At 40.6% G+C, this 23,613-nt stretch overlaps 2 protein-coding genes and 1 pseudogene across 2 annotated transcripts; 1 reads left to right on the top strand and 2 right to left on the bottom strand.

Moving 5' to 3' along the window:
• Positions 1-337: 337 nt before the first annotated feature.
• LOC143621834 (snakin-2-like) lies at positions 338-2,741 on the top strand. Its single transcript, XM_077093138.1, has 3 exons — positions 338-433; positions 713-755; positions 2,560-2,741. The coding sequence occupies exons 1-3, from the start codon at positions 362-364 to the stop codon at positions 2,739-2,741; spliced, it is 297 nt and encodes a 98-aa protein (XP_076949253.1). The 5' UTR covers positions 338-361.
• On the bottom strand, positions 1,762-2,430 carry LOC143621791 (putative steroid-binding protein 3 pseudogene; annotated as a pseudogene).
• Positions 2,742-20,435: 17,694 nt separating the features above from the next.
• Positions 20,436-23,272, bottom strand: LOC143621833 (uncharacterized). The gene is made up of 12 exons (XM_077093137.1): positions 23,011-23,272; positions 22,669-22,806; positions 22,527-22,608; positions 22,368-22,444; positions 22,058-22,173; positions 21,846-21,954; positions 21,660-21,776; positions 21,483-21,574; positions 21,243-21,391; positions 21,071-21,162; positions 20,828-20,971; positions 20,436-20,733 (listed from the first exon to the last, which is right to left on the bottom strand). Exons 1-12 carry the CDS (start codon positions 23,209-23,211, stop codon positions 20,587-20,589), a joined length of 1,464 nt encoding a protein of 487 aa, XP_076949252.1. The 5' UTR covers positions 23,212-23,272; the 3' UTR covers positions 20,436-20,586.
• Positions 23,273-23,613: the final 341 nt, after the last annotated feature.

Genomic DNA, 23,613 nt, shown 5'->3' with positions numbered 1-23,613 from the left:
CAAGCATTTTAATCTAGAGCAGTTAAGAAGAGAATTTATGGGTGTTTTTAAGGAAATAGAGTGTGATGGGTATATTTGTGACTTGTAAGTGTAGGGATCGAGGAAATAGGGTGGGAAGGAGGAGAGTGTGTTTGAGGTTGTTTACTAGTTGGTTAATTTTATGTACATGAGACGGGCAATTGGGAAAGTCACGTTTTTTGGGTGTCCTATTGGACATTCTCTAAGGGACACGCAATGTCTTTCTTTTTTTAAAAAATATTAATTAAGAAGATAGGTTTGTCTATAAATAAGAAGCTAGCTTGTCCCAGTTGTAGACACCAAAATAAACACAAAACAAAGAAGTGTACTGGCTTTGTAAGCCATGGCCATCTCCAAGCCTTTTGCTGTTCTTGTTCTTCTCTCTATGCTACTTCTTGTTCAAGCTCGTGCAACGGTACATATTCCAAGCTTCTTATTGGTTTCTTAATCGGTTCTTAAGTATAATAATTAAATCGTACACTTAGGTATTTTGTAACATATATGTTGATACTTAGGTATTTTGGAGCCTAAGCACATGACCCATATAGCCTTGAAATACGATTAGGCACATTTGTAACCTATATACTAATAGGCCCCTTTGGAGCATAAGTTATCTTAATTTGTTTGCTTATTTTTGTAAAAAGTTTAGTCTAATTACCTATTGTAGTAAATTTTCTTTTGTTCCATGTCACAGGTGAATGAACTTGATGGGAAGAGTGTCACTGCCTCTAAAATCAGTAAGGGGCGCATATTCTTTTATTAAAAATCTAGAATCTACACTTGAGATGATAAATTAGACAAAATGGCAAAAGACGTCCTTTACGTTTGGCCCGATTTTCATTAAACGTCCTTTAATGAAAAAAATAGCAAAAGGCGTATATCATGTTCAAATTCCTTTCACGTTACGTCCTTTAGCACTAACCCAGTTAATTTTTTTTGTTAAATCTGGTCATGTGCCTTGCACATGAGGGCAGTGTGGTCATTTTACCCCTTTAAGGACTATTTATGTAATTAGACTAAAGAGTTGGCCTTTTAAAAAACACTCTCTCTCTCTCTCTCTTTCTCTCTCTCTCTCTCCTACCTTGCTTTCAACTTGCAAATCCCAATCAAACCCTAACACTGCATTCTTGAGTTTTTTATTTAAGGGATTGAAAAAAAAAAGATAAGAAAATTTTTTATTTTTCATTCTTGAGTTATTTTTTTAAAAGAAAAGAAAGAGAATGGAAAGAAAAGTTAGCGGTTTCTTCCTTCAAAACTTTCAAGCCAAATATGGCCTAATTGGGAAGGAAACTTTATAACCATGCATAATATTACTAATTTCCCATATCTTTTCCTTCCTATCAAACTCAAGAATGAGAACATAATTGTAAAGTTATAATTATTTTCTCTTTCTTTTCCTTAATATCTAACTCAAGAATGTAACACTTTCTTTTATTTTATTTTATTTTAACTCGAGAATGTCTTTTAAGTATATAATTTCTTTTTCTTTCTTCCCCTATCCAATTTTATCATTTCTTTTCCTTGTATTTTAAACCCGAGAATGCAGTGTAAGACACAAATCCAAATTCCCCCTAATTCTATTACAATTAAAGACCCAACTAGTCCCCAAATCAAACACACAACTTCCAAACAATTAACCTTTCGATTCATACAATCGATTATTAATAACAATAACAACCACATAATAATAATAATAATAATAATAATAATAATAATAATAATAATAATAATAAACCTGATTAATTAACCAGAAGCAGCAACCGATCCAACAACTAGATACTTAGCTTCGAACTTCTTCTCCTAGTCATCGAGAACACCGATCTCCTTCTCCGTGAGTCCATCGAGCAATCCAATAACATCCTCTTCGTCCTTGCTCATCTTGCCTAGGGCTCTGCTGGCGTCTTTGCCGGAGAAGATGGCGTAGGAGTCGCCTGGACCGTAGAAGGATCTGCCGGTGGTGACATCGAAGATGCGGCCCTTGACGACAACATATATGGGTTTGGAGGAATCAGTGCCGTCGTATTGCTTCAGCTGGTTGAGTGTCAGATCTGTTTTACCATAAACGACTATTTCAGATATGTTTTACCAATAACAACTATTTATCTCTGACCACCAACCCACGACGGCCACCACTATGCTCGTTTTAGGCGGTGGAGGAATTTGGATTTGTGTCTTAGGGTTTGATTGGGGATTTCAGGTTGAAAGCAAGTTAGGAGCGAGAGAGAGAGTGTGTGTTTTAAAAGGCCAACTCTTTAGTCTAATTACATAAATAGTCTTTAAAGGGGTAAAATGACCACACTACCCTCATGTGCAAGGCACATGACCAGATTTAACAAAAACAATTAACTGGGGGTTATTACCAAAGGATGTAACGTGAAAGGAATTTGAAACATGATATATGCCTTTTGCCATTTCTTTCATTAAAGGATGTCTAAGGAAAATCGGGTCAAACGTAAAGGACGTCTTTTGCCATTTTATCTAAATTATATATAGTTTAATATATGTATACTAAACCACTTTCTTTTTTAACTTTGTATTCAGATTGCGGGTCAGCATGTAAGGGAAGATGTAGGTTGTCATCCAGGCCAAATTTGTGCCACAGGGCATGCGGGACATGCTGTGCCCGTTGTAATTGCGTGCCACCTGGGACTTCAGGTAACCAAAAGGTTTGCCCTTGTTACTACAACTTGAGAACCCATGGAGGCAAAAGAAAGTGCCCTTGAAGCTTTAGTCTCTCGAGTGATTGTTCTATGTATTTTCAATTTTTCTCAAGATAAAATATAGAATAACCGGGGTGTAATAAGATTATTATGCTATATGATGAGAATAAAAGAGGTTTCATAAATTAAAATGCATGTAATTCTAGCTAGTTTAGATATATTTGTTTTGGATATAAAATGGTGATGACGACACCACAGTATTTTGGTGATGTATGAAAACGACGACGTTTATTTGATGCATATCATTATGTGACTTTTGGTGATGTGATGGTTGGGTAAAAGTTAGTTATTATTATATATTAATTAGTTATATTTAGGTAAATAATCGAATGAACATTGGTACTTCAAGCGTTGTTTTTACCGACGGTTTATTGAGAATTTTAGTATCATTTCTAAACCGTTGTGTAATTTGTTATTAAAAAATGTGCCATTTGTTTTTAACGAGGAGTGTCTTAATGCATTTAATGTACTTAAAAACAAATTGGTTGAAGCCACGGTCTTGTTGTCACATGATTGGTCACTTCCATTTGAAATCATGTGTGACGCAAGTGACTATGCGGTCGGGGACGTGTTGGGTCAACGGGTGGATAAGAAGCCTGTTGCCATATACTACGCAAGCAAAACCCTTTCCGATGCTCAAATTAATTACACCACTACGGAAAAGGAGTTGCTCGCGGTAGTATATGCACTTGATAAGTTTCGATCTTACATTTGGGGGAGCAAGGTAATTGTTTTTTCAGATCACAGCGCAGTCAAATATTTGATGGAGAAGAAAGACGCGAAGCCGCGCTTGATCAGGTGGATTTTCTTGCTCCAAGAGTTTGATGTGGAGATTCGCGACAAGAAAGGAAGCGAAAATGTGGTAGCGGATCATTTGTCGAGACTTGTGGGACAAGAAGAAGAGGAGAAAGACGAGAGGGCTATCAATGAGTCTTTCCCGGATGAACATTTGTTTTCTGTTTCAACGTTGCCATGGTATGCTGACATTATTAATTTTCTTGCTGCAGATACAATTCCGGAGTTTTGGCCGAAGAAGAAGAAGCAACATTTTCTCTCGCAGGCAAAGCACTATGCATGGGAAGATCCGGATTTGTTCAAAGTTGGAGCGGATCAATGAGGCGGTGCATACCGGAGGAGGAGATGCGGAGTGTTTTGTATCATGCCCATTCTTCACCTTGTGGACGCCATTTCAGCGGCCAGAAGACGGGGCATCGAGTGCTTGCATGCGGATTATATTGGCCTACTATATTTAAGGATGCAGCAGCTTTCGTGAAAAATTGTGTTAGATGCCAACAGATGGGGGGTATTTCAAAGAGGGACGATGCCCATGCAACCAATCCTCGTTGTCGACATCTTTGATGTTTGGGGGATTGATTTCATGGGCCCGTTTCCTAATTCATTTGGTAACCTATATATCTTGGTGGCGGTCAATTATGTGTCTAAATAGGTAGAAGCAATCGCCACCAAGACGAATGACCATACCGTTGGTTGTAAGTTTGTCCGGTCTAACATTTTTTCACGTTTTGGTGTCCCCCACGTTATCATTAGCGATGGGGGTTCACATTTCAAAAACTTTAATTTTGGCAAATTACTTAAACGGTATGGCGTAAACCACCGCATTGCCACTCCATATCACCCTCAAACGAGCGGGCAAGTGGAGGCTTCTAATAGGCAAATCAAAGAGATTTTACGAAAGATGGTTTGGCCCGATCGAAAGGATTGGTCAAATAAACTAAATTATGCTTTATAGGATTACCGGACCGCTTATAAAACACCTATTGGAACCACTCCATATCAGTTGGTTTATGGGAAGGGTTGTCATTTACCTGTTGAGCTAGCTCATCGTGCGCTATGGGCGGTTAAGAATGTTATCCTAGCCTATGAGTGTGTAGGTAAACAAAGAAAATTGAATATATGCGAGTTGGAAGAGTTGAGAGATGAAGCTTATGAGTGTGCATCCGCATATAAAGACAAGATGAAGAGGGTTCACGATGCTAAGCTTAGAAGCAGGACGTTTGAGGAAGGGCAACGAGTGTGGTTGTATAACTCGAGATTGAAGCTTTTCCCGGGCAAATTGAAAAGCAAGTGGATGGGACCCTATCAAGTCAAGAGAGTTGGAAAGTTTGGAGAGGTTGAGATTGAAGATTTTGATGATCATCTGAGGCAAGTAGTGAATGGTCATTGATTGAAGCCTTAGTTGGAGGATGCAGATTTAAACAAAGAGATACACGAGTCGGAAGTTTGCTTTTCGGCAGACGAGCCGACATACTCGGTTGATTAAAGAACCAAGGAATGTCGAGCTGTAGACACTCATTCAGCGCTTACCGGGAGGCAACCCAGCATTTGTAAGTTTTATTTTTGTATATTGAGTCTAGTTAGCTAATAGTTTTCCTCAAATCGTGCAGTGTAGAGCAAGGATCGAGTGTGGGGAAGCGAGCACGTACGTCACTAGAGGGAGCCCCAGGTACGTACGTGATTGGTATGTGGCGACCGAAGCGGGTGGCAGAGTAAATCAGCTCAAATAACACACAAGAGATTCATTTTTCAAGCTGAAATAATAAAAAAATTGGTTTCTGGAAAGTGCAACTTCGAGTATCGCGAAGATGCTATGCTTTGCATCTTCGCATATCGTGAAGATGCCAAAAAGTCAAAACACCAGTCAAAGTCAATGGTCAATAGTCAACGGTCAAACTTGCATCTTCGCGATACGCGAAGATGCTCGGATCTGACGAAAATTTTTTATAAAATCCAGATTTCCCATCACTTTCACCCTATCCTTTTCATCTTCAACCCCATCCACAAGTCATAATTCCGACCACCACCACCCGTGTCACCACCGTCACCGGCCGCCACCGTCGTTACTGTCACTTTCATTGTTTAAATTCATCATATTTGTCAAACCCGATTGAAAGGTACTTTGATTTTGTTTGCAATTGGTTGTTTTAGTTTGAATGGTAAATCTCAGATTGTTTGGGGTGTTGGGGGTTTGATGAATGCATGTATTGGGCGTGTTTGTAGTCGGGATTCGCGGGTTTTTGTTAAAGTTTATGGGTAGTCGATGTCGATTTTGCGGGTTGGGTTTACCGGATTGTATGAGGTTTTGGCCAGATTTTGGGAATTATGTGACTATGTTAATGAATGATAGTGTTTCCGAAAGAGTTTTGGGTCACCGGAATAATTTACCGGCGACTTTTCGGGTCGAGGTTTGAAAAAGTTTATCAAAAGTTTGTGAGTTGGGGACGATATTTTGCTAAAATATCGATGATGTTGTGTGTTTTTGAATAATGAGAATTTTTCCGACAAAGTGAGAGTATAAAAAAGTTTTTGAAAGTGACAAGTATTTGTCGGTTTGTTGGTTATCTTGTCAGGTATGATTATGTCACGTTGTGCACATGCAATTTTGAGGAATTTGGTTTGAGTCTCTATTTGTTTTGCTAAAAAAAAAATTATCTTGGGGGCAACCGCGACCGAAATGCTATACGGTTGTCGCCCGTTGTGACATTAACATGGACTTACTTGATACATTTAATTACAGATGTCGAGGAAACGGTCGAAACAGCAGCAGGTGTTTGACAATACATCTCAGCAGTATACGCGTGCACCGATCAGATACGCTGTTCCCGAGATCGAGGTTTTTGGGGCCGCGGTCGAGGATATTACTGGGGGAGAAGATGAGGACCACATCATTCTATTATTTCTCCCCGGTACTCCCGAGTATGAGTTGTTTAGACAGATTCGTGATTTGGAGATATTCCAACACCGGGCGTTTGATTGGGAGGTGTTGGAAACTATTGGTCAAGCTCCGAGACTTAATAGGTTGTTACCGGGACGTTGGAGAGATATTTTGAGCTTTGGGGAGAAGCAGTACGAGGAGTTGGTTTACGAATTTTACTCTACTTTCAGGTACAATCCGAAAGACTTTGACGAGCCATACGCGGTTAGTTTTTCGTTGGGAAGAGAATTGTTTCAGTTTACGGTGCCCAGGTTTGCGGTAATTGCGGGTTTGTATGCGCCGCATGAGGTTGAGGCTCCCGAGTTTCAGGAAAGTATTAGGGGGTTTACCACGGGGTCAACTGCTTCTCAGCCTCATTGGATTTCGACGAATGATTTGGCTACGTTTTGGAGTACGATTGGTGATGGTGCTCATTCGAGTAGTGTTGTTTCTTCACAGATTCGGGACCCACTGCACCAATATTTACACAGGGTGGTTGCTTCTACGTTCACGGGACGACATTCGGGGAAAGATAAATGTAATAATCCTGATCTGATGTATTTGATGTCTATGATTGGAGGTATGAATGTGAATCTGGCTACATTATTGTTAAGTTCATTTAATCGGGGTGGTCGGAGAGCGAGTGCGGCCACGACTCAGTTGGCATTAGGGCCCATGATTACGAGGATTGCGGTAGTCTTTGGGTGTATTTGGACGTTATCCAGACGAGTATTTTACGGAGGGACCGGATACTGAGGTTGTGACACTTGACGATGCCCGAAAAGCGGGCGTTATGACTTATGGTGATCCGCCGCAGATGGCGGAGTTGAGAGCAGAGGGTAGTTCGCGGGGCCAGCGTGTAGAGAGGCCACCCGCCCGACCACGATAGAGAAGGCAGCCACAGGAGCAGCACCCCGAGCCCATGACATTGGATTATATGTTTCAGCAGCAGTTACAGATGCGGGAGGATTTGCATGGGTATCGGGACGAGTTCTGTAACACCCCGACCAAAGGCGGATTATACATCGGGGCGCCACATATTGCTTCATTACTCGCGACACTATTGGTGTCAATATTTATTAATACACATTTTATCGCGCACGCGCAGCGGGGAAAATAAAGAACATAAATCAAACATAAATCAATATATTATAAATTATAACATTCAAACAACATTAACTTGTCTTGATACATTTTAATTCTAGGTCCAAAAGTAAAAACGTCCTACGTGTCCACAAGCTCCAAAACAGCTACTGCAAACCTGAACATGTGTTAAAATAAACGTCAAACACTTGCGTGTTGGTGAGAAATCAAGTTTAATACAATACATAGATAGCCATAAATCTGCGCGCAACACGTGTATGTCTGGTGTTTAACAAGGGTGCAATCAGATTGTGATCAAGCCTAGATAGATCATAGCTCATAGTTCATAGTTCAATCCGTGCTCCCAATTGAGCACAAAAACGAGAAAACATCTGTGCAAGTGTAAACAAAGAAAACCGTAAACGATAGGTCTCCCGTGTTCATCTAATGGTACCATGAAAACTTCGGAATAGGCCGAACAAAGCGGTTAATGATACACACATACAAATAAACAGCCAAGTAAACGTCCTCAACACATGGGATACTGCGCGACTAAAGTTCATAAACAGTTTAAGACTCAAGTTTTGTATGAACACATGAACATCCCAAAGCATTTAAAATAAAAAGGGATTAGATACGAGATAACTCACTTGATAAACGATGCGGTGTAAGATAAAGCAAGAACCAACTTTAAACAAGCACAAGTTAACCTATAAACAAGATTATTGTTTTAACGATTGGTTTTAAGTCTTGATTATAAGTTAGCATAATTAATAAGTAAACTATTATATATAATATATATTACCGGAAAAGCAGGAAGAACAAGGAGGAAGACGGAGGCAGAGAGGGGGGCGGCAGGAGGACAACGGCAGAGAGCAAAAAGGGAGGAAGAGATAATAAGTGTAGTGTGTGAAGTGTTAAGAAAATACTACTATTATTTATAGGCAAACCCTAGGGAACACAATCCCTAGAAAAGGGGAAAAGATCTCAAAAAGCAAAAGATTCCAAAAGCAAAAGATATCAAAAGATATGGCAGCAAGGAAAAAGAGAAAAAGGCTGACATGATTCAGAAAAAGGCATGGGCGGATCAGATAAAGGTACTGGATAAAGCATGAAAAAGCAGATCTCAAAAGATAATGTCAGTCACTTTTTCTACCAACCAATGGGGTTGGTACGCATGCTGCGCCGAAAGTAACTATTCAGACATTAGATAGGTTAGGTCAACAGCTCAGAAGAAAAGACATGACAAAAGCAAACGGCTAGAATAAACAGAAGATACAAGGGTTAAGCGCGGGAAGGCTGAGTGCGCGAGCGCGAAGGCTGGCACAACAATCCTTAGCGCACTGCGGGAAGAATCACAAATCCTTAGCGTGCTGCGTGAAGAACTAGAATTCTAAGCGCATCGCGGGAAGAACATACATTCTTAGCGCATTGCGGGAAGAACATGCATTCTTAGCGCGCTGCGAGAAGAGTTCTCTTCACGCATCGCAGGAACAAGATGTCTTCACGCAGGCTTCCATGTAAGGAGTCTGGCGCGTGGAGCTGCAGACATCCTTAGGCGGGAAGAACCAAAGGACAAGCAAAGAGTTAAGGAAAGGGTTCAAGGCTTAAGGGCGGGACGGCGACAAGAGGGAAAAGAAGGCGGAAAGAGAGGAGAGGGACGGAACGGCGGAAAGAAAGAGAGAGAAAGAGGCGGGAGGGAAAAGTATATTATTATTATTAAAAGTAAAATATAAGTATAAATATTAAATAATAAAAGAAAGAGATCGGGTCAGAGAAACGGGTACCTGGGTCGGGTCGGATCAGGGCAGATGTCACAGTCTCCCCTACTTTAAGAAATTTCGTCCCGAAATTTATCTCGAAGTAGGTTGCGCAGAGAACAGGTGCGGGTACTTGATCTTCATTTGATCTTCCCTTTCCCATGTAAACTCGGCTCCGCGCTTGGACTCCCAGCGAACTTTCACGATAGGGATACGACTGCGCTTGGTTTGCTTAACCTCGCGATCCATAATCTCAACAGGCTTCTCAACGAAATGCATAGTTTCATCAACTTGAACTTCATCAAGTGGAATGTGAAGGTTCTCGTCAGCTAAACACTTCTTGAGATTGGATACATGGAACGTTGGATGCACATTACTGAGCGCGGGCGGCAGGTCAAGTCTGTAGGCAACTTTTCCCACACGCGCGAGAATCTTAAATGGTCCAACATATCGAGGAGCAAGCTTACATTTCTTCCCAAAGCGGACAACACCTTTCCAAGGCGACACTTTGAGGAGAACAAGATCACCAACTTGAAATTCGAGAGGCTTTCGCCTGCGATCTGCGTAACTCTTCTGTCGGCTTCTGGCAGTCAGCAGATGATCACGGATCTTGGCGATTTTATCGGTTGTCTCTTGAACAAGTTCGGGTCCTGTGATTTGAGCTTCACCCACTTCGCTCCAACAGATCGGGGAGCGGCACTTACGACCGTAAAGTGCTTCAAATGGGGCCATACCGATACTGGAATGATAGCTGTTATTATAAGAGAACTCGATCAAAGGCAGGTGCGAATCCCAATTACCTCCAAAATCAAGAACACAAGATCGGAGCATATCCTCAAGAGTTTGAATAGTTCGCTCAGACTGTCCGTCAGTCTGAGGATGATATGCCGTACTCATGTCCAAGCGAGTTCCTAGCGCAGATTGGAGAGATTCCCAAAAGCGAGATATAAAACGGCCATCGCGATCGGATATGATGCTCAAAGGAGTACCATGGCGGCAGACAATTTCCTTGACATAAAGCTGCGCGAGTTGCTCAACACGGTAGTTTTCACGAATGGGCAGGAAGTGAGCAGACTTAGTCAATCGATCCACTATTACCCAAATGCTATCATGTTTGCTTGCTGTCAAAGGTAACTTGGTAATAAAGTCCATCGCTACACATTCCCATTTCCACGTAGGAATTTCTGGTTGTTCGAGCAAACCAGATGGGCGTTGGTGTTCAGCTTTTACTTTAGAACAAGTCAGGCATCTAGCTACGAACACAGCAATATCCTTCTTCATACCGGGCCACCAATAAGTAATGCGCAAATCCTTGTACATTTTATCAGCGCCAGGATGAATAGAATACCGAGATTTGTGCGCTTCACTCAGGATATCAGCGCGAAGATTCTCATCAAAGGGAATCCAGATGCGATTAAGATAGCAGAGAATTCCACTCAGATTAGGGACAAAGAGTGCTTCCGCGCCACACGCTAACTCGGCGCGAAGGTTACCATTACTGATGGATGCGCGCTGCGCGTCACGAATACGCGATTCAAGGTTGCTTTGAATCAGCGCGAAGTGAAGCTGGGTGCGCGGCAAGATACAGTTAAGCTGGCAGGGTTTTCGGCTGAGCGCATCGGCTACCACATTAGCCTTACCAGGATGATACCGGATCTCACAATCGTAATCGCTGATGAGTTCGTTCCATCGGCGTTGTCTCATGTTAAGTTCCTTCTGATCAAAGATATGCTGAAGGCTTTTATGGTCGGTGTAAAGGATACACTTAGTACCATAAAGGTAGTGTCTCCAGATCTTCAAGGCAAAAACAACTGCGCCTAGTTCGAGGTCGTGAGTTGTATAATTCTTTTCATGAACCTTGAGTTGCCTTGATGCGTAAGCGATAACCTTGCCTCGTTGCATAAGAACACAACCGAGACCTTGGTTGGATGCATCGCAATACACGACAAAATCATCATTACCCTCAGGTAGCGCAAGAACAGGAGCTTCACACAACAAACGCTTGAGCGTTAGAAAGGCTTCTTCTTGCTTCGAGCCCCAAATATACGGTTTACCTTTGTGCGTTAGAGCTGTTAAAGGCAAAGCGATCTTCGAGAAGTTCGAAATGAATCGCCGGTAGTAACCAGCTAAGCCCAGAAAGGAACGGATCTCAGAAGGAGAGGATGGCGTAATCCAGTTCTTGATTGCTTCAATCTTGGATGGGTCGACATGAATACCCATCTTGTTAACAACATGACCAAGAAACTGTACTTCATCAGACCAGAATTCACACTTGGAAAGCTTAGCATAGAGCTGCTCGGTTCGGAGCTTTTGCAATACCAATCGGAGATGTTGCTCATGCTCGGCCTTGGTCTTAGAATACACCAGAACATCATCGATAAACACGATCACGAATTTATCCAAGAAAGGCCTACACACCCGATTCATTAGATCCATGAAAACGGCGGGTGCGTTGGTTAAACCGAAGGACATGACCAAGAATTCAAAATGGCCATAACGAGTTCGAAAAGCAGTCTTCGGAATATCTTCATCGCGGATGCGCAACTGGTGATAGCCAGAGCGGAGATCAATCTTCGAGAAACAAGAGGCACCTTGGAGTTGATCAAAGAGGTCGTCAATACGTGGTAAGGGATACCGGTTTTTAATGGTGAGTTTGTTCAACTCGCGGTAATCAATACACATGCGGAACGATCCATCTTTCTTTTTAACGAACAACACCGGAGCACCCCAGGGCGAAGAGCTAGGGCGAATGAATCCTTTAGCTGTCAACTCTTGAAGTTGGCTTGCCAATTCTTGCATCTCAGCGGGCGCAAGACGGTAAGGAGATTTAGCTACGGGGGAAGCACCAGGGACAAGATCAATACGGAACTCGACTTCACGAGCGGGAGGGATACCAGGAAGATCATCAGGAAAAACTTCAGGGAAATCACGCACAACAGGGATATCGCGAAGCTTCTTCTCTTCAGCAGGTTTAACCACATGGGCTAAGAATGCAATACACTTCTTCCGCATGAGTCTTTGGGCTTCGGCGCAAGACATAAGTTTAAGACCACTGGAGGGTTTTTCGCCGTAGATGTGAAGATCACCATTTTCTCGAGGTATGCGAATCAACTTCTTGGCGCAAATAACTTCGGCGCGATTATGCGAGAGCCAGTCCATACCAATGATAACATCAAAGCTTCCAAGAGGCATGGGGATGAGGTCAATCAGAAAATCGTTTTCGTTAAGGTTAAGCGTGCAATCTTTAATCACAGAGTTAATTAAAACAGTTTCGCCATTAGCCAATTCAACTGAAAAATCTTCTTTTAAGTCATCGCGCGGTCGCGCAAGCTTCTGTTCGAAGGCGCGAGAAATAAAACTTCGATCGGCGCCAGTATCAAAAAGTATAGAAGCATAAAATCCGTTAAGCAAAAATGTACCATTAACTACGTCATTATTCGCTTGCGCTTGGTGCGCGGTTATGTTAAAAGCTCGTCCACGCGTCACTTGGTTTGAAATCTGGTTCACCGGATTCGCTTGTGTGATTTGCACTTGTAGTCTCGGGCACGCGTTCCGGAAATGACTGGGATCACCGCAGTTATAGCACGACCTGGGTCGTGGGTTTTGGTAGATTGATTGTGGGTTCTGCGGGTAGACTGGTGGTGTTGGCGCAATTGGGTTGGCGGGAGGGACTCTACAGTATTCGGTTGAGTGACCAATGCGGCCACATCGGTTACATTGTCGACACGGGGTCTGAGTTGGGTGGTGAAGTCTACAGGTTGGGCAAAGGGGTTGGTTTCCTGTGTAAGGTTTCTTAGTTGGTGGGGCAGGGAGTGCTGGATTGGTTAGGGCATAGTTGTGAACTACAGGGGGAGTTGGGTAGGCTGACAGTGGGTTAGGCGTGTAAACTGGAGGTTGATAAATGGGTTGTTGGGTAATGGGCGGGTTGGTAAGCGCATAGGCTTTGCGCCTGCGCTTGAGGTTGTTACGGTTTGAGGGTTCTGGTTTGGTTTCTGTTGGTTCAGGGACAATCTTGGTGGGTTTGGTCTTTTCTGTTCCCCGCAGGAACAGGGTTCCTGCTCTGACATGGTTGTCGCTGAGCACAGCGGCCAACTCGATGGCGTCAGAGAGGGTTACTGGGTTTCTGGCCCATACAGAATCTTGAATTTCCATGGGAAGACCCCCAAGGAATTTCTCTATGGCTCGGCGGGAAGGGGTAACAAGGTGAGGGACCAGCAAGCTTAGCTCGTGGAAGCGTGTCGCGTACTCGCGCGCTTCACCGCTGTATTGCTTAAGATTCCAAAATTCCTCCTCCAGGCGCTTAACTTCGTTGGGAGGGCAGAATTCTCGCGTAAGAATTTCCTTAAATTCCTCCCAGAGCATGCTGGAAGCAGCTTCTGCGCCACGCGCATGAGCTACTCCATTCCACCACGTAAGCGCTCTGGATTCCAGGACACTGGAAGCATATAGGGTTCGTCTGTCTGAGGGGCATTGGGTGTGAAGGAAAGTGTTTTCTATTTTCTCAAGCCACTGGAGCATCACGGTGGCTCCTTCAAGACCTGTGAACTTTGGAGGGTTACCCGCGTTAAAGGACTTAATGTTATAACTCGAGGTGTTGTTTTGGCTCAAGGCTTGGGCTATCGCGGCGGCCATTTCCTGGGAACGTTGCTGTCTACGCATGCGCGAGGCTTCTCTTCTCTGAAATCGGCGAGATAGCGGAGGCATTCTATAAAAATTTTAATTTTAGTTAATATCTTGGTTTTAGCGCAAAGTTTTAATCTTATAAAGCTTGGTTTCACGGAGTCAGTTACAGTCAACAGTTAAAGTAAAATAAATGATCATAAATGCAGACTTAATAAAGGTAACAAATTCGAATCAAGAATCGACAATTCATGTATCACCATGACTTTCCGAATTCCCAATTTAAAATATACGAGCAAACGAGTATTGGAGATTGACGATTCATGTATCACCATGACTTTTCAATCCTCAATATAAAACATACAAGAAAATGAGTATTGGAGGTTGACAATTCATGTATCACCATGACTTTTCAAGTCTCCAACCTCAGAACATAATCGTAAATGGAAATTGAAAATCAACTATTCATGTATCACCATGACTTTTCGGATCTTCAAATCCCAACAAACGAATAGGCAAGAAAAATCAATAAAAATCGAAATTCAGCAAAAATCGAAATATCGCGAAATAAAACATAAAATCATATACTGCGCAAGTGCGAGCATATTCATAAATAACGAGTAATTAACAATAAGCGTGCAAACATGAGATTTCTCTCATGCGCGAGAAGGGACTCTTAGGTATTCTAGGCCGTTACGTCTAACCACCTATCCTAAAGTCAACGAGCTCTGATACCAATCTGTAACACCCCGACCAAAGGCGGATTATACATCGGGGCGCCACATATTGCTTCATTACTCGCGACACTATTGGTGTCAATATTTATTAATACACATTTTATCGCGCACGCGCAGCGGGGAAAATAAAGAACATAAATCAAACATAAATCAATATATTATAAATTATAACATTCAAACAACATTAACTTGTCTTGATACATTTTAATTCTAGGTCCAAAAGTAAAAACGTCCTACGTGTCCACAAGCTCCAAAACAGCTACTGCAAACCTGAACATGTGTTAAAATAAACGTCAAACACTTGCGTGTTGGTGAGAAATCAAGTTTAATACAATACATAGATAGCCATAAATCTGCGCGCAACACGTGTATGTCTGGTGTTTAACAAGGGTGCAATCAGATTGTGATCAAGCCTAGATAGATCATAGCTCATAGTTCATAGTTCAATCCGTGCTCCCAATTGAGCACAAAAACGAGAAAACATCTGTGCAAGTGTAAACAAAGAAAACCGTAAACGATAGGTCTCCCGTGTTCATCTAATGGTACCATGAAAACTTCGGAATAGGCCGAACAAAGCGGTTAATGATACACACATACAAATAAACAGCCAAGTAAACGTCATCAACACATGGGATACTGCGCGACTAAAGTTCATAAACAGTTTAAGACTCAAGTTTTGTATGAACACATGAACATCCCAAAGCATTTAAAATAAAAAGGGATTAGATACGAGATAACTCACTTGATAAACGATGCGGTGTAAGATAAAGCAAGAACCAACTTTAAACAAGCACAAGTTAACCTATAAACAAGATTATTGTTTTAACGATTGGTTTTAAGTCTTGATTATAAGTTAGCATAATTAATAAGTAAACTATTATATATAATATATATTACCGGAAAAGCAGGAAGAACAAGGAGGAAGACGGAGGCAGAGAGGGGGGCGGCAGGAGGACAACGGCAGAGAGCAAAAAGGGAGGAAGAGATAATAAGTGTAGTGTGTGAAGTGTTAAGAAAATACTACTATTATTTATAGGCAAACCCTAGGGAACACAATCCCTAGAAAAGGGGAAAAGATCTCAAAAAGCAAAAGATTCCAAAAGCAAAAGATATCAAAAGATATGGCAGCAAGGAAAAAGAGAAAAAGGCTGACAGGATTCAGAAAAAGGCATGGGCGGATCAGATAAAGGTACTGGATAAAGCATGAAAAAGCAGATCTCAAAAGATAATGTCAGTCACTTTTTCTACCAACCAATGGGGTTGGTACGCATGCTGCGCCGAAAGTAACTATTCAGACATTAGATAGGTTAGGTCAACAGCTCAGAAGAAAAGACATGACAAAAGCAAACGGCTAGAATAAACAGAAGATACAAGGGTTAAGCGCGGGAAGGCTGAGTGCGCGAGCGCGAAGGCTGGCACAACAATCCTTAGCGCACTGCGGGAAGAATCACAAATCCTTAGCGTGCTGCGTGAAGAACTAGAATTCTAAGCGCATCGCGGGAAGAACATACATTCTTAGCGCATTGCGGGAAGAACATGCATTCTTAGCGCGCTGCGAGAAGAGTTCTCTTCACGCATCGCAGGAACAAGATGTCTTCACGCAGGCTTCCATGTAAGGAGTCTGGCGCGTGGAGCTGCAGACATCCTTAGGCGGGAAGAACCAAAGGACAAGCAAAGAGTTAAGGAAAGGGTTCAAGGCTTAAGGGCGGGACGGCGACAAGAGGGAAAAGAAGGCGGAAAGAGAGGAGAGGGACGGAACGGCGGAAAGAAAGAGAGAGAAAGAGGCGGGAGGGAAAAGTATATTATTATTATTAAAAGTAAAATATAAGTATAAATATTAAATAATAAAAGAAAGAGATCGGGTCAGAGAAACGGGTACCTGGGTCGGGTCGGATCAGGGCAGATGTCACAAGTTCAGAGAGTACAGGGATGAGTCGCGGGGTTATTTCAAAACCATGTTTGATCACTGGCATATTCCACTGCCAGGTACTTTGCAGCCGCCGCCGCCTACTACTGGTGGCTTTGACATGGGAGGTTCTGGGTTTGATGCTGGACATGTGTATGGAGGAGGATATGGTGGATTTGGTGGGTATGGAGCTGGTGTTGGAGGATCTGGGTATTGCAGTTATGGACAGTATGGGTCGAGTGATTTTTATTATGCAGGTACTGGAGGATCAGGTACTGGAGGATCATGAGCCGGTGGAGATGGTTATGATAATGACCAGGTGGAGTATGGAGCTGTGTTGGAGGATCTGGATATGGCAGTTATGGACAATTTGGGTCAAGTGATTTTTGTTATGCAGGTACTGGAGGATCAGGTACTGAAGGATCATGAGCTGGTGGAGATGGTGATGATAATGGCTAGGAGGATTCAGAAGAGGAGTAGGAGTTGATGGAAACAGCTATCCCGATCAATATTTTGGGTTTTATTTTATTATGTTTTCATTATCTTATGGGTTGTACTTATATTATTATTATTATTATTATTATTTTGTTATGGGCGGTTTGGTTGGGACATTTGATGGGATGCCCAGGGGAACGGAGACCATGGGTCGGTATGCGGTTTATCATCTGGTATGCGTAAATCCTAAGTGGATTTATTCATACTAAAAAAAGGCTTAAAAAGAGCAAACCCGCAGTTTATCTGCCAATTCATAGGTCAATAAACATGATCACAAAAGGTGCTTTCAAAGTAGGACCGTATTAAAACTGTCGCATGGTAAGGCGGCTTCAGGGCTTTGAGGTGTGGATTCCATTTTAATCATATGAACTATTAAAACTGTCGCACCTTATTTTTCCCGGTAAGTATTAAGGCGTAGGTCGCAATCGTGTTTTTTTGTGTTCTTGGTGTTTAATTAAGATAATCTATGAAGTATTTTGAAAATGATCTCTAATTCTGATTCCATTGCAAAATCTTTTTCGGGACGAAAAAGGTTAAGTGTGGGGATGTGATGGTTGGGTAAAAGTTAGTTATTATTATATATTAATTAGTTATATCTAGGTAAATAATCGAATGAACATTGGTACTTCAAGCATTATTTACGTGTTTTCAGGATATTGGAAGCTATGGAGCTTAACGAGGATATTTACGGGCTTGGAATGAAGATCGAGAAGTGAAAGATTTGACGTGCACGCATCACGAGGCATTCAAGAAAAGAAAAATGAAAAATATGAAGTTTTACATCTTCGTGATACGCGAAGATGCAAAGAAGGGCAACTTCGCGATACGCGAAGTTGCAGGATGTCAGCCGCGACTATTTTGTCCTTCGCGATACGCGGAGAAGCATGCTGGGAGTTCTTCGCAATACGCGAAGATGCTTAAGTCGGCCAAAAATTTAGGTTCTCCCTATTTAAACCCCTTAACCTCCCCATTCGGCTATTAACGACTTCCAGAGGCAAAAGAGGCTGCTTAGGACGATCTTCCATTATTCCAAGGCTTCCGGTTCATCTCGGGTTTGCATGTTCATTAAGATAAGTGATATAATCGATATGTCGATGCTTGGCTAAGTTCTTTGTTCATTCTAGGCTAGGTTTTTGTATATTTTAACTTCTGACCAGATTCTAATACTTAAGGTTTATGAGCTTGATTGAGTTATTGCTTTGGTCTTGCTTAATTATTGATTGATTATTTAAACAACTTGTGTTTGGGATTATTAATTGATGCATTATTTGTTTGGTTGTGTTCATCAACATTTAGGGTTTGAGCTCTTGTGTCATTGATTAATTATCATCAAATATTGTTCCTTCATTGGTTTTAACAAACATAAGTTGGTAATTAGGTAAACCAAGTTCAATTGTGTCATCAATTCGGTTAGGGTATCGTTTGACATCACAATCAAACTATTAGGTTTAGTAATTACTGCGTAATCAAGGGAATCTGGGATTAAGTTGAATATCACATTAACCGAACCTAGAATGAATGTTTTCATTAATATTGTTTGCAAAGTTTTTAAGTAATAATTAAGTTTTAATTAAATCTTTTCTAAAAACCGCTTGACATCGTCTGTCCGCCGTAGTTAACTAATTAATTTAGTCATATTAAAATTAGCACTTTCTTTGAGTCCCTGTGGAGACGACCTTACTTACCCGTACTAGTTATAGGTATTTAAGTCTTTAATTAATTGTTTTTTAGTAGACCGCGACAACCTACGTCATGATGACGTAAGATCAAAATTATATATATAATTACAAGAGAACTTTGGTGCCACAAAAGTAAGCTTATTTTGTTTTTGTATATGTATTAATGGTTTTGAAAGATAGCACATGTGATGGTGTTGGTTGGGTGGTTGTGTTGGTAAATGAAACTCTTTGTGTTAGTTTGCAACCCAAGTTCAAATCCTACCTATAGCAAGTCATTCTATTATTTTTTTAATTGTGTTATTTACGTTTTTGTTTATGATATAATGGTTTGTCTTTCAACATTAACTTTAACGTGAACTGGATAGTTGTGTTGTTAAGTGAAACCGACCGACTTTGCGTGCAATCACCGCATTTTGTTTTAGCATCGGCACAGTAACGAAAATTGACAGGATACCAATTTTATTTTTGTTTTTTTAGTTCCAGTATCGTAAAGAACGTGACGGAGACTGGCCGAATTTGTGTAGACTCATCACCCGAGATCGACAACACTCGGGTTTTACCAAAGCTCGAGCTTTAGTGACCGACGGCATCCCATTGGTCCACCTTAGTTTTTAAATTGTTTTCGTTTAGTTCTAATGTCATAACGCACATAACCAAAACTAACCAAATTCGTGTCGACTTACCGCCTCAAAGCAGAGACCCCAATGCTTGGGTTTTACCAACACCCGAGTTTTACCAACATAAATACTAGTTTTCTATAAAACAAAGAAGGTGATGGCGTAATGCTATATGTTACTATGTTAGGATCTCGGTTTAAGCAAACACACACAATCAAAATGTAGAATATAAACGAGCATGAGATACAAGATTTACGTGTTGCGGTCTAATCTGATCTACGTCCACGAGCTGGAACGAGGAATTTATTATTGCTATGCTTTCTACTCTCGTGAAGACAGAAAAGGTAATAATGTTTGTAAAGGCTTGGACCAAGCCTACTAATTGTTTAGAATAAATGCACGGAGTTCAAGATCTACGACAAAGGAGCGATTTTGATAAATGTGAAGATAATCCCATTCATTGAATATAACGTCTAAAGGATCGTAGATTCGTAGGGTAAATATCAGAAACCTACACTTTATATGCAATAAAATGATTATGCAATTATAGGGTCCAATTTGTAATAAGTAAAACTTGATTGCTACCAAGTTTGATATTTCGATCATATGCATATGTTTGAATTGATGCAACCCTACCAACACATGTTTCGATGGGTATAAAAGGGCCGATCAACATCATGAATAAACAACGGATTATCATCAATAACATTCTTGTACATAATAATATGTTTCTTCAAATTCGTAACTAATTGTTGGGATTCGTTTATTCTGGGCAACAAAGTCTAATCGGGTATATTTTGAATGTTTCAAGGTTATAACTAGAACGTTTGAAGGACTAATATGTGACGTTGACACTTTTTAGGGGAGGGGGGCGAAGGTAAATTATGTCTTTCTTGGATAAATTGGTTAAGTCATTTACTTTTGATGGATTTTTTTTTTCTTTAATGGAGAATTTTTGACAATTTAGAACTTTTTTTGGTTTCTGGGTGTTCCTTAAATCCATTCATGGAAGTGTCCAACGTGGCCAAGTTCCGTAAATCCCATTCACGGGTCAGTGAATGTCATTTGCAAAACTCCCTTCGCCGTTAAATATCACCAACACCGGTCCAAATTTTTGGATTAAGATATGGTATGGAAGAGAAGTAGAAAACGAAATTATCCTAAATGCACTACATCAATTTGCAAATTTTTACAAGCACATATTTTTCAATACCCCTTTATATAAAGTACAACATGGTTTTAAAGCTTCCAATATATACCAAGTTTGTGCAATATGCCTGAAAGCACTCCCCAGAACGTAATCTCAGCAAATATCACGTATAAAAGCGACCCAACTCGTTCAGAATTCCATACGTCGATGAAAACATGATCTTGAATCCAGTTTACCTAAATAGCAATAGTATATATGTCATAAAATGAGCTAGAAAGGTTAATATTAGCTAACTAAAACTTTGTTTTTGTTGTAGGATAATTATGTTACCAGATTATTATCGGCATTCTCGTAGTACCATCCGTTTACGAACCCTGCCAAGATGCCTTGTGCCCCCAGTACAAAAACCAACATAGCGTTCATTCCAATCCATTCAAAGAGCAAAAACGGAGCCCGTTTTCCCCAAACATCAATCTGTGTAATTTATCATTAAAGAAACTCACAAATCAGAGTTTTTATTCTTCTTTTTTTCATCAATCTGATATGAGAGTAACAATGGGAAGTTATCTTTACCAGGATGTAAAAAGCTGAGAATACTATTCCGGCAGCTCCGGCTGTGAAACAAACATAGCTGATACTATAGAGTTGCTTGTTTATAGGAATTGCTACATAATTAAACATACAGAAAATGCTTAGAATTTAAAAACAGATCAAATAATTAAAGTTCTAAATATTGAAAATATACCATCAGTAAAATGTAGAAGAATTGCGATGATCAACAATCCAAACCCCATTGAGACCCATTGCTTCAGTCTCTCTGCATGTCCCTTGAAGTGGATCAAGACATGTCCATAGTGAATGCCAATCACACCGGATAGAATTGCTGAGATTGAACTGTAAAAAAAGAATCTTGCTTATATTTTTTTTTTCACAATCGTAATTCTTAAAAAAAACATTTAGCTAGTTTGCATCCTTTTATGTGTACCTTAATAAGCCTTCGGGTTCGAATGGAGCTCGGCACCAACTAGGGGCGTCTGGACGAAGAGGACCAGCTTCTGGAGAACTAAGAGTGCAAGCCTATCATTTCATTTGAACCCGGTAAACTTCATAAATGTCCACAAGTGTACGTGTTTGTTTTAATTAATATATGAAGAAAACGAACCTTTAATCGAATCCATACAGGTTGTGTGTAAAGATGATTGATACCCCAAACTTGTCTATCAACATAGCCAACCGCATTACAAGCAGGACCAAGATGCCCTCTCATACCACACTCAACCTTAAGAACAAACTCAAGATTTAGCTCTTAAATAAAAACTTATAAATCATATATTTACTTCAATCTTACCGTGAAAGTTTCGGACTTATGTTCATGGTGTATTGTAAAACTCCAATTGGGAACATACAGAGTGAAGGTTGTGATCATGTAAATAAGAAACGCGATGAACCCCCCAAGCCTAGCTTCGAACCCATGATACAAATGAAATTAATGATTAAAATACCATATAGAAAAAATTATATTTGATGAAATGTAGTGATGTACAATATGTTAAGATTTACCATTGCCATCTATAAGCTGAGAAAATGGAGAAATGACCTGGCTCTATGGCTGTTGGTCTAAGCTTTGTTGTGAAAGTTTCTATTAGAGCTACAATCATGTACACTAATGCGATTCTCTGCGAAAAAGACGATATTATCCTTAGTCTATCAGTCATGAGCATGTACTGATGCCAAGTGACCCAAAGTGTTATCTAGTATCCGTTTCTCATGTTTTTTGTGTAATTAATATATGAAGAGTAACCTCGATTAATCACACATATTCAAGAATTATGGATCGCATCAGGGTTTCTATTGAAGAGATTAAGAGTACCTGAAGGATGCCACACCATCTAATTTTCTTCATGTCCACTCCATAATCCAAATCATCAGGTGCATGAGAGTACCCTCCTACAGAAATATTCAATTTTGTTTCATCACATTAATATATTGCACGCAAAATGACCAAAACACCCTTTCGAATCAAGACTACCTTGCAATAGAATTCCCCAAAACAACATCTTTAATGTTCTTATGATAATCTTTCTCACCGCGTACTTCATATTTGGAACTCTCTGTATAGGACACAAATCAGTTAAAAAGTAACATGATGACAAGTGTGTAAATAGCTTTACCTTGAGAGCTAGTGCAATAGCGACACCAACGATGAAGAGAAAGAATGGCATCACGAAATCAGCTAAGGTACACCCGTTCCATGGCGAATGATCTATTCGCTCGTATACACTTCCAGCGTCATCGACTAATATCATGAGCTGAAAGAATAGAAATAAAATGTTTTTTGTTTACTTCTTTATATTATTCGCAATTTACTTTACTTTTTCATATTCTTTCACATTTTTTAGGCCGAATTTTAACGGCCTCAAATTTGTGACTATTTTGCAAACTAGTCAATAAATTTGCGACCTTTTTTTGGGTCATAAACGCATAGTTTTCTAGTAGTTACTCATAGAACTTACTACGATGGTTAAGCCTCGAAACGCATCCAAAGTGGCAACCCTCTTGCTTGTTTTCTTCAACAAAATCGGGTTTTCATCACCGTTGTCATTTGTTGTCGTTTTGTTCTCGTCTGCGCTTAGCTCCGTCGCTGTAGCTTCGGGTTTTTCATGATGGGACCCTTCTTCCAGTTTCTTTGGATCCTCCATGCCAACGAAACTCATCTCCTTTCTCTCTTTTAATAAGAACTTCCCTGTTTACTTAGCATACACACGACAGACATATATATGGAGACAATCACACGTACATACGTATGCCAACAATGATTTCTTTTTTAATTAAGGTTATTTAACAAGAGGATACAAATATGAGCCGGCCATCCTAATGGTCAATTATGTTGAATTGCTTGATAAGAAAACAAAGAAAAAAATTCCAAAATATTGTTCCATTGTCAACAGGTAATGGACAGATAATTAGGCTACTCATTAGTTAATTATTATTGTTGGATACTTGTTTTGGATTCCGGTATCTGTGTACGTTATTATTTATGGACTCATACGGCTTTCTCTAACCGTTAATTAAAGGTTTTGTTGAACAATTTAATTTGGGTCCCATTTAATTTTGGG

The sequence above is a fragment of the Bidens hawaiensis genome, unplaced genomic scaffold (assembly GCF_021521415.1).
Source record: "Bidens hawaiensis isolate Kalapana, Puna unplaced genomic scaffold, B.hawaiensis_p1.1 tig00002977_1, whole genome shotgun sequence".
Taxonomy (NCBI): Eukaryota; Viridiplantae; Streptophyta; class Magnoliopsida; order Asterales; family Asteraceae; genus Bidens; species Bidens hawaiensis.
This window is presented reverse-complemented; position numbering and strand designations above follow the sequence as displayed.

What these genes read in the sequence shown, in the direction of transcription:
- LOC143621834 (XM_077093138.1), top strand. Translation starts at nt 362, where the DNA reads ATGGCCATCTCCAAGCCTTTTGCTGTTCTTGTTCTTCTCTCTATGCTA. An exon ending in TTGTTCAAGCTCGTGCAACG is followed by an intron (nt 434 to 712) that starts GTACATATTCCA and finishes TCCATGTCACAG; the next exon opens with GTGAATGAACTTGATGGGAA. An exon ending in TGTCACTGCCTCTAAAATCA is followed by an intron (nt 756 to 2,559) that starts GTAAGGGGCGCA and finishes CTTTGTATTCAG; the next exon opens with ATTGCGGGTCAGCATGTAAG.
- LOC143621833 (XM_077093137.1), bottom strand. Translation starts at nt 23,211, where the DNA reads ATGAGTTTCGTTGGCATGGAGGATCCAAAGAAACTGGAAGAAGGGTCC. An exon ending in GAACCCGAAGGCTTATTAAG is followed by an intron (nt 21,392 to 21,482) that starts GTACACATAAAA and finishes CTTTTTTTACAG; the next exon opens with TTCAATCTCAGCAATTCTAT. An exon ending in TCTTCTACATTTTACTGATG is followed by an intron (nt 21,163 to 21,242) that starts GTATATTTTCAA and finishes TTAATTATGTAG; the next exon opens with CAATTCCTATAAACAAGCAA.